This window comes from Colletes gigas, unplaced genomic scaffold (assembly GCF_013123115.1).
Source record: "Colletes gigas isolate AHSC1104 unplaced genomic scaffold, ASM1312311v1 Colletes_gigas_Sc00044, whole genome shotgun sequence".
In the NCBI taxonomy this organism is placed as follows: domain Eukaryota; kingdom Metazoa; phylum Arthropoda; class Insecta; order Hymenoptera; family Colletidae; genus Colletes; species Colletes gigas.
The window spans coordinates 1543687-1557821 of NW_025106673.1; the positions used below are offsets into that span (position 1 = coordinate 1543687).

General features: G+C 39.7%; 1 protein-coding gene across 9 annotated transcripts in view; it reads left to right on the top strand.

Moving 5' to 3' along the window:
• LOC122403096 (potassium voltage-gated channel subfamily H member 6) overlaps positions 1-13900 on the top strand; it is a 295338-nt gene extending 281438 nt beyond the window's left edge. For 7 of the 9 annotated variants that reach the window (XM_043406413.1, XM_043406419.1, XM_043406420.1 and 4 more), the window contains 2 exons: positions 3234-3470; positions 11757-13900. In XM_043406413.1, coding sequence (XP_043262348.1) covers positions 3234-3470; positions 11757-12090 — 571 coding nt within the window. In that variant the 3' untranslated portion in view covers positions 12091-13900. Of the gene's footprint in view, positions 1-3230; positions 3471-11756 lie in introns of all 9 variants that reach the window. The other 2 variants (XM_043406418.1, XM_043406417.1) reach the window with 1 other exon arrangement.
• The last annotated feature ends 235 nt before the right edge of the window (positions 13901-14135 follow it).

Genomic DNA, 14135 nt, shown 5'->3' on the forward strand with positions numbered 1-14135 from the left:
TCAGGGTATCGATATTGACAACGAGACCCCTTTTCTGCATAACTACCAGAATTTTGTATGGCATTTAAAAAGTTGAATAGTAACACATGAAATTTATTTAAAGTAGGAAAAACTCCTAACCTCTTTGAGGATAGTGCTATAGTAATAGTAATATATTCATACACTTCTAGTTTAGATGTTATTCAGGTACTGTAACGTAAAATCCGATCACTAAAATTGTGAATTAAATAATTAAATTATCCAATCCTATAACATGACAATGAATTTATAAAATTAATAGTTGTTGTAGAACAATAACAGTTTCAATATTTGTTTGTTTAGAATAAAATATTAATGATCACTCATTACCCAGCTATTTATAATATTATAGTTGTTATGTTTTTACAAGCTTGTTGCAGTTCAAAACATTCAAGAGATATTAAATTTTATTTTTCTAAATACAAGGTGTCTTAAAGGTTACCATCCATTTTCAGATATGTACAGATATAGGAACAGAAAGGTTTTGCAAATTTTGACTTTCATGCAATCAATTGAAATAAAAGACTGCGAATACACTTTGTATTTTGATGGACATGATTAAATTGCAACATCTTGTATCATTAATTATCAGAAATATTAAATTCAATTCATAAATCCCCTAAACGATCTTACTGGAGAGTGAGAAATTTTCTTTTCCGACGAATGCCAAATAGTTCACAACAAAAAATCTCAAATTTTTGTTTTATTAGGTGTACAAATGAATAATCCAATTTTTTCAGGCACATTCAATGTTTATTTTAAAAAAAAGTTAATTGAATTGTTCAATCAAAGTATTCGCTGTTACTTTCTATAACTTCAAGCCATCTTTCAGGCAGCTGATGAATTCGATCTCGGAAAAATTTTATGTTTTTGGACCCGATAAAGCCGTCAAGCCATTTTTGGATCTCACCACTGATTGAAAGTGCATACCAGATAAGGTATGTTGCATCGACCGGAACAGGTGATAATCAGATGGAGCAATGTTTGGTGAATACGCTGGGTGCTGCAAGACGTCCTAGCCAAGACCCATTGTGATGTCTTTTGTATGGGAAGCAATATGTGGCCTGGCGTTGTCATGCAACAATTTTACTGGATGTTTTCCTTTGCCAGTATATGGACGTTTTCGTTCCAATGCTTGACTTAAGCAGATTAATTGACGTTGGTAGCAGTCCGCAGTAACTGTTTCACTCAGTTTCAACAACTCATAATAAACCACGCCCTTGATATCCCACCAAATGCAGAGAAGAACCTTCTTTCCGAAGCGATTGGGTTTTGCAACCAATGTTGATGCTCCGCCCGGATATACGCATGACTTTCTGCGTTTCGGATTGTCATAAAGCATCCACTTCGCATCGCCCGTAACGATTTTCCACAAGGAAGTCTTTCGACGTTGCTTATTGAGAAGAGAAAGACACGCTGCCACTCGTTGATTTTTGTTGGTTGCAGTGAGTTCTTGCGGAACTCATCTTCCTTCTTTCTGGATCTTTCCCATCTCACATAGGCGTTTGAAAATCGTTTGCTGGGTTACTTCTAACTGTTCTGCAAGTTCTTTTTGCGTTTGTGCCGCATTCTCAACGAACAGTTCTAAATCATCGTTGTCGCACTTCCGAGGGCCTCCAGGGCGTTGTTTGTCGATTAAACTCAAATCACCGCTTTTAAACCGTTTAAACCAAAATGCGTACACATCATACGGTACAACACCTTCACCGAGAAAGGAACAAATCGATTCGCATGCTCTTGCAGTATTTTTCCCTTGTTGGAATTCGTAAAGAATGCAGTGTCGGATATGCACCTTATCTGTTGCCATTTTCGAGTCTACTGAATTGAATACTTTTGAAGGTTATGTTGGGCATTTCGCTAAACTATCTTTTGTTTCAACTAGCTATATGTCAACACTATATGACTGCAAAGAGCGGGGAAATCTATTGACTTTAAACTTGATTTTATAACTGCTCCAAATAATTTGGATTATTCATTTGTACACCTAATACTTTAATGAGAAATTTGGTAAAATTAATAATATTTTACAATATTTTACAATAAAGAAATACAAATTTAACTAATTGGCGGAATAAGTATCATGAATAAATTTTAATACGTTGATTTTATTTGTTTGTTATTCGAATAAAATAACATCAACTTCTGGTTTTAGGATACATTTTCAAGTCTATTGGAAATTCGATTAAAAGTATACAATTTACTTCGCATCATATTCTGGAACAAATATTCATCCATGATAAACATACAATATTTCCTGCATATTTAAAAAAAAAACATTCTACTTCTAATATTACATAAAGATACATTTTATAATGAGAAAAAATATATTTTCCATGATATGAAATAAATATTCATTTAATATTCAGAAAAACATATTTTTCTCGTAACATGAAATAGATATTTCCTGCATATTTACAAAACAAATATTTGTTATTTAATATAAAATAAATATTGTATGTATATTCGAATATTAAAAAAAGATTGAATTTCTTTTTAATATTATATGAATGTGTATACAATATTTTGTGCTACTAGGGTCTAGTCGTTTGTTAAGTATAAGAATTTTATGCTGTTTATTAATATTCATTAATATTAGCAAATTCTTTCCACTTTAATGGTAAAAATCACATTTTTCATAAAACATTCTATGTATCTGAAATAATTATATGATAAATGACCAGAACTTTTTATTTACTTCTATCTTATAGTTATTTTTCTAAAAGTCCTAGTAATTCTGAAACTAGATTGAATATCTCAGGATTAGATTAATGAACCTTCAGAGTTCGTCGAACATTCTAACCACTCGCTGAAAGATCTCTCTGCCGACCCGAAACCACCATGCTGCCAGTTTCCAAATTTTCCGTTCTTAAAACTATCGAGATTCTACCGTATTCCCTCTTAGCGCTCGATAGGAGTTTCCTCGTGCTCCTTTCGAACACTAGCGTGACAAGAAACAACGACGACTCGGTATCGAGGGAGCCGATTTTGTAGAGTAACCATAATGTCGATGTCAGATTACCAAGGTTACAATAGGAGTCCCAATCAGCCAGACTTGCGACACTGTTCGGGACATTTAGAGGAATTAGAGGCCTATCGAATCCCCTTGTACATAATCACGTGCTTCAAGTATAATTCGCTGCTACTCGTAGCGGGACGCGAGTGCCGCTGCTCGGGCTACGATAAACGATTCATTCTGTGATTTCCATCTGCAGCAGACCTCCGACGAGGGAGCCAACGGCGACGTCTTCGGGAACGTCACGACTGACGGTGACATCCGACATGTCAGCGTTGGCTACTGCCCTGCAGACGGCGTTGAACGGAAGAATGGCACCGACGAGGTCGCAGAGCCAACCTGTTGATCTGGCGGTCCCATCTAACGCGCAGCATGGTCATTTGCCGCACGCGTGGCACAGCCAACCTGCTGCATTTAGGAGAGGAGAATTTAGAAGCGGGTATGTTAGACATTTATTATGGCTTAAATCTTAACAGACTCGAAGTACTCGCTAAATCGACCAAAAAATAACCAGACATACACTACCGCCCATAAATTTACCTGACAATTTGCTCGTCTATTTTAGAAAATACTAATTAAAATACAGACACAATTTTTGAAGCGATATTATCTTGCTTTCTTACATTTAGCCATTTCAAGTTACTACTTTACTATTATACATGCAAGCACCTAATATAAATTATATGTTAGCATATAATTTAAGTGACGTATAATTAAAGACGCACGCAGCTAAAATAATGTATCAACACGAATATACTATTCGTAATATTATATGTTATACAGGGTGTTCGGCCACCTCTAGCAAAAATTTTAATGAGCGATAGTAGAGGCCAAAATAAGACGAAAATCAAGTATACTAATTTGTTGATGGACGCTTCGTTACAATGTTATTAACATTTAAAGTTCCGCCTGAATCATGGCAACCATCGAGCATATGCGTAAGCGTGGGAGATCAGGAAACGATGTATTACAGGAACCGAGCTTACCGACTTATTGATCGCCTTTCGTGTCTGCGTCAACTCTCAGGACGGCGAACGTGGTATGTACGTTGCATGAAATCCGACAGCCCCTCGTTTTTGCGTCAACTCCCAGGAAGGTAAACGCATATCGTCGAATAGGATTCAACCTGTCTTATGAACATCCAGAGGGGCATATCAATACTCGCCCGACAAGATGTTCACAGAGAGAGGGTGAATGGCTCTTTTAACACACACATTTTTTCTGTATAAAAATCACCCACACGCGAGCATACACGCATCGCGATTGTCCCGTCCGCGAATGTCCACGTGTATGTGCACCGCGATTGTCCCGACCGCGAGTGTCCACAAATAAATACTGTTGCACACGAACCATCATACTTTTTTTCCAAAAAAAAACCACACGCGAGCATACGCGCACCGCGATTGTCCCGTCCGCGAGTGTCCACATACACAGAGAGAACTGCCTCACAAAAGATGTTCCACGTGGCCACCATTCTCTTGTAGGCACAGCTGCATTCTTCTCTGGAAATTTCGTCGCATATTTTCTAAATGAGCCCCTTCTCGTGACTCAATAATACCAGCTGAAAACGTAATCCGGCAATTGAGTTCGTCGAGCGTGTTTACTGGTGTTGAGTAAACTAAATCCTTTATGTGGCCCCAGTAGAAAAAATCAAGGGGGTTCAAATCAGGTGAACGAGCAGGCCACAGCTGAGGTCCTCCTCGTCCAATCCACTTGTTTTTAAAGTACGCGTTTAAATGCCCGCGTACTGCCAGTGTGGAATGGGGCGGTGCACCGTCGTGCATGTACCACATGTTTCTGCGTACATGTAGTGGTACATCCTCCAGAAGGCTTGGCAACTGCGTTTCCAAAAATTCCAGGTACAATTGTCCTGTTAATCGTTGTGGCAAGACCACAGGACCAATAATTTTACTGCCAAGTATGCCTGCCCAAATATTGACAGAAAACTGGCGTTGTGTATTTATTGCGTAAACCGCGTGTGGGTTTTCTTATGCCCAAATATGGGCATTGTGTGTGTTTATGTTGCATTTTTTCTCGTTCCGCGCCGCGCACTACACAACACAAACCGCGTACCACACACTACACTGCACTACACAACACTACACAACACAACTTAATATAAACCGCGGATTTCGATTCCACGCACTATCGCGCAATAAAAAAATAAAACTGGAAAAAAATTTATAATTAGTAAATCTGATTAATGACTGAATATTAATTCAGATTGTAGAGTTCGAGAGCTATTGAATGTCCGTATTCGTTGGCGACTGCCTTCGAAATGAGAAAAGACAAACGATGACGAGTGGCGAGAAAAGCAGACACATTATTAAAGTGCCGAACGCGCGGCCCACGAAGCATACATTGTAACAATTTCCATGTACGTTCTGGGTGTCATACTTTAAATATTAAGTAAAAAGAAATATTTATGATCGGGGAGTTTTAAAACGTGTATTTCTGTAAACAAAATTCTGGACATTTTTTTCCATTATCGTATTTATGCCTACATAAGTCGGAAAGTAAAAATGTCGGGGCTTTACAATGTATGCTTCGTAGGCCGCGCGTTCGGCACTTTAATAATGTGTCTGCTTTTCTCGCCACTCGTCATCGTTTGTCTTTTCTCATTTCGAAGGCAGTCGCCAACGAATACGGACATTCAATAGCTCTCGAACTCTACAATCTGAATTAATATTCAGTCATTAATCAGATTTACTAATTATAAATTTTTTTCCAGTTTTATTTTTTTATTGCGCGATAGTGCGTGGAATCGAAATCCGCGGTTTATATTAAGTTGTGTTGTGTAGTGTTGTGTAGTGCAGTGTAGTGTGTGGTACGCGGTTTGTGTTGTGTAGTGCGCGGCGCGGAACGAGAAAAAATGCAACATAAACACACACAATGCCCATATTTGGGCATAAGAAAACCCACACGCGGTTTACGCAATAAATACACAACGCCAGTTTTCTGTCAATATTTGGGCAGGCATACTTGGCAGTAAAATTATTGGTCCTGTGGTCTTGCCACAACGATTAACAGGACAATTGTACCTGGAATTTTTGGAAACGCAGTTGCCAAGCCTTCTGGAGGATGTACCACTACATGTACGCAGAAACATGTGGTACATGCACGACGGTGCACCGCCCCATTCCACACTGGCAGTACGCGGGCATTTAAACGCGTACTTTAAAAACAAGTGGATTGGACGAGGAGGACCTCAGCTGTGGCCTGCTCGTTCACCTGATTTGAACCCCCTTGATTTTTTCTACTGGGGCCACATAAAGGATTTAGTTTACTCAACACCAGTAAACACGCTCGACGAACTCAATTGCCGGATTACGTTTTCAGCTGGTATTATTGAGTCACGAGAAGGGGCTCATTTAGAAAATATGCGACGAAATTTCCAGAGAAGAATGCAGCTGTGCCTACAAGAGAATGGTGGCCACGTGGAACATCTTTTGTGAGGCAGTTCTCTCTGTGTATGTGGACACTCGCGGACGGGACAATCGCGGTGCGCGTATGCTCGCGTGTGGTTTTTTTTTGGAAAAAAAGTATGATGGTTCGTGTGCAACAGTATTTATTTGTGGACACTCGCGGTCGGGACAATCGCGGTGCACATACACGTGGACATTCGCGGACGGGACAATCGCGATGCGTGTATGCTCGCGTGTGGGTGATTTTTATACAGAAAAAATGTGTGTGTTAAAAGAGCCATTCACCCTCTCTCTGTGAACATCTTGTCGGGCGAGTATTGATATGCCCCTCTGGATGTTCATAAGACAGGTTGAATCCTATTCGACGATATGCGTTTACCTTCCTGGGAGTTGACGCAAAAACGAGGGGCTGTCGGATTTCATGCAACGTACATACCACGTTCGCCGTCCTGAGAGTTGACGCAGACACGAAAGGCGATCAATAAGTCGGTAAGCTCGGTTCCTGTAATACATCGTTTCCTGATCTCCCACGCTTACGCATATGCTCGATGGTTGCCATGATTCAGGCGGAACTTTAAATGTTAATAACATTGTAACGAAGCGTCCATCAACAAATTAGTATACTTGATTTTCGTCTTATTTTGGCCTCTACTATCGCTCATTAAAATTTTTGCTAGAGGTGGCCGAACACCCTGTATACGCACAAATCCTGTCTACTTTTCCTGTACAATTTTTAATAACAAACGGTTACAAATGGTTCTTACCGTATTTATTTTAATTTTCTGAAAATAATTCTTATTTTAATTTTAAAACACTCTGGCGAGAAGCGGCACTCGGGTGCGCAGGGTTAATTTCTTAAAAATTCCGAGAGCATCTTCCCACATTTTATTCCTTCTTTCTTGGAACCAGCGAATACAAATAATTAATAAATTCGATTTAGCTGGCTGATTTATCCGATCCGCAGAGGTAACAGTTGCAGTGGTAGTATTTTTAATTATTTGTATTCGTTCCTCAACGAATCTTCAATGTACATCTTGCTACCTACCCGACGCGGTGGCTCTCCTAGTTCGGACGGCCCTGGGCGCGCGGATGGCGCGCACCGTGATTGGTCAGTGTTTTTCGTTAATAATTCAAAAACGAAGCCCTATCTGACATTTTTGCAAAGGAAATTGTTGTTCAGAATCGTCTCAGCTATCTCACATTTCCGGTCCTTACACTATTTACGGGACACCCTGTATATTAATTTCAATTATTTGCTAAATAATCTATGTACCATAAAAATATATAATATATAAAACTTAAGTGCATAATAGTTATACTACTGTAGGGTGTGAACGATTTGTGGTGCGTGCGAACGGTCGGTGTCATCCCGCGACGGGATGGCACCAGTATGTTTGTGGATTTGAGTGCCTGGGTCTTGAAAACTTTCGTGAGGTATGAATTGGTCATTGTTGCGTGCGTGCGGTCGGTGTCGTTTTGCGTCTGGACGGCGCCGGGATGTTTGGGAAATAGGGTGACTGCGTTTAGAAAATGTCGAGTGGCTGAAAGAATGCGAGGAAGAGTGTTTGGAACTGAGCGACTGAACTGATTAGCAAGGCGTGTACGTGACTGCGTGAACCTGGACCATGGATGCGAGGATTTTGGGTGTGAGTGAAAAGGGATGATTGCGTGAGAAAGATAGAGCGACTGAGGGTGAATGCTATAAGTGCGTGAATGTTCGGCGGCGCGGCAGTTGATAGGCGACATTGGTTAAGCGAGAGTGTGTTATAGCGAGAGTAGCGATTTGCGTTTTTGTTATTGTTGTGTTATTCTGTTTTTAATAAATTGTTGTTATTAGTTTGACGAGTCCTCGTCCCAACTTTATTTGTGAACGACCTATCCCAGCCAACACACTAGTTTCCTACACTACTTTAATTAAATTTAATTCGTACCTATTTCTTCTACCTGTCCACTTAATTTTGTCCACAACTGTATGTCGAAAATTAAGTTTGTCGTATTTACTTCATCAAACACAATCTTGGTGGTCATTTAAATGATCCACTAAATTATCTCTTGTAGTTTTCATTTTATTTTATATGCAACATTTTCACCTAATCATAGGAATTTGATTACCCCCGCTGTACCTAATTGGTCAAAAAAAGTCATTACGATCGTTATACAGGGTGTCCCGTAAATAGTGTAAGAAACGGAAATGGGGGGTAGGTGAGACAATTCTAAGCAACAATTTCCTTTGCAAAAATGTCGGATGGGGCTTCGTTTTTGAATTATTAACGAAAAACACTGACCAATCACGGCGCTCGCCTTCCGCGCGCTCAGGGCCGTCCGACCTCGGAGAGCCACCGCGCCGGGTAGGTAGCAAGATGCGCGTTGAAAATACATCGAGGAACGAGTACAAATAATTAAAAATACTACCACTGCAACTGTTACCTAATTCGTGAATTACTACGTAATTAGTACGTAAATTACTAAATGGAATTTACTTTTTATTAATTATTTGTATTCGCTGTTTCCAAGGAAGAAGGAATAAAATCTCGGAATTTTTAGAAAATTAACCCTTCGCACCCGAGTGACGCTTCTCGCCAGAGTGTTTTAAAATTAAAATAAGAATTATTATCAGAAAATTAAAATAAATACGGTAAGAACCATTTGTAACCGTTTGTTATTAAAAACTGCACTGAAAAAGCAGACTGGATTTCTGCGTACCGAAACATTCCTCGAATGCAAAGGGTTAATAGAGAAATAATTGAAATTCGACTTACCCATTCATCTGCAAGTTGACCTACTGCGCTGACAATAGGGCCCGGCCAATGCACCGCTGTCGATCACGGCAAGGTCGAAGACCCGAACGAAAAACAGCTGATGGGCCAGCCCGGCCACTGTACCTGCTTCTCACCCCGAAAACACTTCACAGCACGGTCACTAACAATTTTCACTTTCACTTTTCACTTTCGCATACCGATGCGTTCCGTTGCACCCTTTTTCGATTGTTGCTTCTTCCTGGGTTGATAACGGTGCCTGGATGTTGCTCCCTCCTGAATTGTTACTCCTTCCTGAATTGTTGTTGCTCCCTGAATTGTTGTTCCTTCCTGAATTGTTGTTCCTTCCTGGATTGTTGCTTCTTCGAACCTTGCTCCCTTCAGGATTGTTGTTCCTTTTCGCTGGGATAATGGGCACGATACGTGCGGGCTGCTTTCTTCGCGTTCCCCTTGGACTCCGCGAAATTGAAGAACGTATGATAATACTCTGCGTTTACGCGTTCCATCGCGTGCGTCCGCTTCTGATCAGAAACGCGTAGGTTCTGTGAAAAATTTTGACTGACAAATTGCAATTTCCCTCCCCGAAAAAGTTCCAGGTAAGGCAACCTATTGTCGCGCGATTCGGAATTACCTGCGATCGGCGAACGTGCAGACCATGCTTTTGCCGTGTATCGCACAAAGTCAAACGTCTCTTCGGCTAATTGACCCTGGCGGAGTTATTTTTTTATTACTGCAAAACTGCCGCAAATGTTTGCTGCTAACCGTGCGTTCGACTCTTCTATTCGAATTTTTATGATTCACCGTGAATATTTTTGTACACAAAACATATTTAATTGTACAACAAAAATATTTAACGAAAATATTAAAAAATATTTCTTCTTGGAATTTTTATTTCAGAAATAAAAACTAGAAGAAATATTATTTAATATTTTTGTTAAATATTTTTGTTTTTTGTTGCTCCAATATTTTTTATTATCGCATATTATCTATTATGTAACTGCCTCCTTCTTTGTGGATTATTTTTTATAAACAATACCTTTTTATTTTATACTCTTAAAATTTAAAAGCATGGAATTTTTCATGGTATATTCTTCTTTCTTTTTTACAACAAATTTTCCATGAAAAAATATTCACGGTGAATCATAAAAATTCGAATAGAAGAGTCGAACGCACGGTTAGCAGCAAACATTTGCGGCAGTTTTGCAGTAATAAAAAAATAACTCCGCCAGGGTCAACTAGCCGAAGAGACGTTTGACTTTGTGCGATACACGGCAAAAGCATGGTCTGCACGTTCGCCGATCGCAGGTAATTCCGAATCGCGCGACAATAGGTTGCCTTACCTGGAACTTTTTCGGGGAGGGAAATGCAATTTGTCAGTCAAAATTTTTCACAGAACCTACGCGTTTCTGAACAGAAGCGGACGCACGCGATGGAACGCGTAAACGCAGAGTATTATCATACGTTCTTCGTTTTCGCGGACTCCAAGGGGAACGCGAAGAAAGCCGCCCGCACGTATCGCGCCCATTATCCCAGCGAAAAGGAACAACAATCCTGAAGGGAGCAAGGTTCGAAGAAGCAACAATCCAGGAAGGAACAACAATTCAGGGAGCAACAACAATTCAGGAAGGAGTAACAATTCAGGAGGGAGCAACATCCAGGCACCGTTATCAACCCAGGAAGAAGCAACAATCGAAGAAGGGTGCAACGGAACGCATCGGTATGCGAAAGTGAAAAGTGAAAGTGAAAATTGTTAGTGACCGTGCTGTGAAGTGTTTTCGGGGTGAGAAGCAGGTACAGTGGCCGGGCTGGCCCATCAGCTGTTTTTCGTTCGGGTCTTCGACCTTGCCGTGATCGACAGCGGTGCATTGGCCGGGCCCTATTGTCAGCGCAGTAGGTCAACTTGCAGATGAATGGGTAAGTCGAATTTCAATTATTTCTCTATTAACCCTTTGCATTCGAGGAATGTTTCGGTACGCAGAAATCCAGTCTGCTTTTTCAGTACAGTTTTTAATAACAAACGGTTACAAATGGTTCTTACCGTATTTATTTTAATTTTCTGATAATAATTCTTATTTTAATTTTAAAACACTCTGGCGAGAAGCGTCACTCGGGTGCGAAGGGTTAATTTTCTAAAAATTCCGAGATTTTATTCCTTCTTCCTTGGAAACAGCGAATACAAATAATTAATAAAAAGTAAATTCCATTTAGTAATTTACGTACTAATTACGTAGTAATTCACGAATTAGGTAACAGTTGCAGTGGTAGTATTTTTAATTATTTGTACTCGTTCCTCGATGTATTTTCAACGCGCATCTTGCTACCTACCCGGCGCGGTGGCTCTCCGAGGTCGGACGGCCCTGAGCGCGCGGAAGGCGAGCGCCGTGATTGGTCAGTGTTTTTCGTTAATAATTCAAAAACGAAGCCCCATCCGACATTTTTGCAAAGGAAATTGTTGCTTAGAATTGTCTCACCTACCCCCCATTTCCGTTTCTTACACTATTTACGGGACACCCTGTATAAGAAACATGTTCGTTGTAACTGCAGGTACAGCTCGTTTAACAAACGTTCGGAGCCAGAAGGGGATGATCCCTGGAGTTGCGTGGTGTCCGTGTCGGATCGAAGCGGCGTCCCACGTCCTCGAAGTAGCGAATCTCGGAAGGATCCAATAAATCACCGCGGTTCTAGCGATCTAGCGAGCAGGGATCAGCGTGTGGAGAGCAGGCAACCGACTCAGGATGGCACAGGACAGGCGTCGGGCCCGCGACAAGAGTCCTCGAGACAAACCAGCGAAGACATGTCCTGGGAGTTTACGATAAACGAGGCGCCGATCGCGAGATTAGAGTCCTTGGATGAGCTCGATCAGGATCATGGTAGTTAAGACCAAGGTTTCGCTTCGTTTTGAAGTAATTTCGGCTCGCTTGCGACTGAAACGCGAGAGCGTCGTCGAGCAGACGACTCAACTCGATGACCAATGATCATTCGGATGGCTGTGGACTCCTTCCGTTTCCTTTTCGAAGGATCTAGTCAGTGTGGCGCTAGGATACGTAACGCGCCAGGCGCTCGATTTTTTTCTAGAGATCCTGTAATCGAACTGTCAAAAAGGTATACAAATTTTTTTATTATAAAAACCAATTTTGATACTCGAAACACAAGCAATTTGTTTCTAAGATTTTCTATCGGAAACATCAGCACCTATGGTACTTTAGCGAATTTCGAACTTTATTCGAAACGATGGTTTCAAATGCGTCGCGATATTGTGTTATTGTTCGTGGCAACTTTTGTCCAATTTTGTCATTAATTTATTTTTCTACTTGTATTAAAACCGTGTGTTTAATATTTTAAGTAGACTTACTTGAATTCAAGTGTCACCTTTCTTTCAGCTTCTTTTTAATACACTGTGTTACTAATTGCGGAATAACGTGAAAATTAGTGACTTCAGTACTTTATTATGATAATAATTTATAGAAAATACGGTCGAAGAATTCGTAACTGCTAAATTATCGGTTCTGGATGAGAAATAATTGTACATTGTTTTTTTTTTAATGTTTCGATCAACTGCCGAAGGATCGTTAGAAAAAAATCGATCGGCAGGCGTTCAACGATATCGACGTGGTACATGCGAGACGTAAGCTTAAGGAGCGAAAAGACATGAGAAAAGAGAGTGTGAATAGAGAGCACGAGCAGCGTTGCAGAATAAAACGAAAGTTCAATACACACAAATACACACAGTTCCGTAACATCATCTCTTAATCCGACCGCAGAAGCGAGAAATTGCCTTCGAGGTTTCTACTCTCGTATCGATGTTATTTCCTCCGAGCAATTTTGTAATTGAATTACTGATATACACGTATCTACACACAAACAAAAAACACACGCGTATATATTTATATGTATATATATATATATATATATACATATATTCCCATCGAAGGAGCGTGAAACGTGTGATCTTTTCGTTTCTGGATAATGAAAGCTTTCGTAGGTCGATGTTGCGAACGATTTTCGCGGGAAAAATAATGTAGACGCGACATATAGTGGGGATTTATAATAAAATAATGAAAGTACAAGACGGCGGAAGATCGACTTTCGTGAAATTAAAAATAAAAGTAAAAAAAAATAGAAAAGTTACGGCGAGTGGGGAGAAAGCGGAGCTCGTGGAATTTCTCGAATTTTTCGGAGTCCTTTGCATCACGGTGAAAACGCGTAGTTATTGAAAAATTAAAATATATTGACTGAGAGAGCACCTTTTTTTAATGCTTATAGGCGACGTTTAAAATCGAAATAAAGAAAAAATTTAACGAGGAGGAGACTAAAGAAATGTAAAAGTTTATCGGAGCGTACGATGGCATACATTAAATAACGTTGCGACTTTCGAGAGATCATACGTGTAAGTTCAGCAAGGGCATTGTCTGTGAATGAAAATGTTAAACAACTCCAAAAAAAAGAAAAACAAGAAACATTTAAACACGAGAAACAATTCTGAGTGCCACCTACGAGCAAAACTGGAATGTCCTTTATACAGACAAAGAAACAATTAACGAGAAAATATGAGGCTAGGGAGAAATGGAAGATTATTCAGAAGAGAATTTAGATACTTACTAATATTCTTACTATTATTATTGTTATTATTATTATTATATTATATTATTATTGCCATAAAGTAGGGAAGAAACGCAAGCGCGATGGAGAGGAGGCGGAAAAAATATAATATCGACGGTATAAAATCGTAAAAATGAAAAAAAAGAGTAACAATTGCCTGCGCAATAATGATATATAAATAATTATACATATTATATATACATATATATATATAAATATGTGCGTGTGTACGTATATACATTCGCGCGTGTGTATTCGTATACACGTAAAAATTTTTTACGAAATATCTCGAATGAATTATTGCTCTTAAGCATACATACGTTG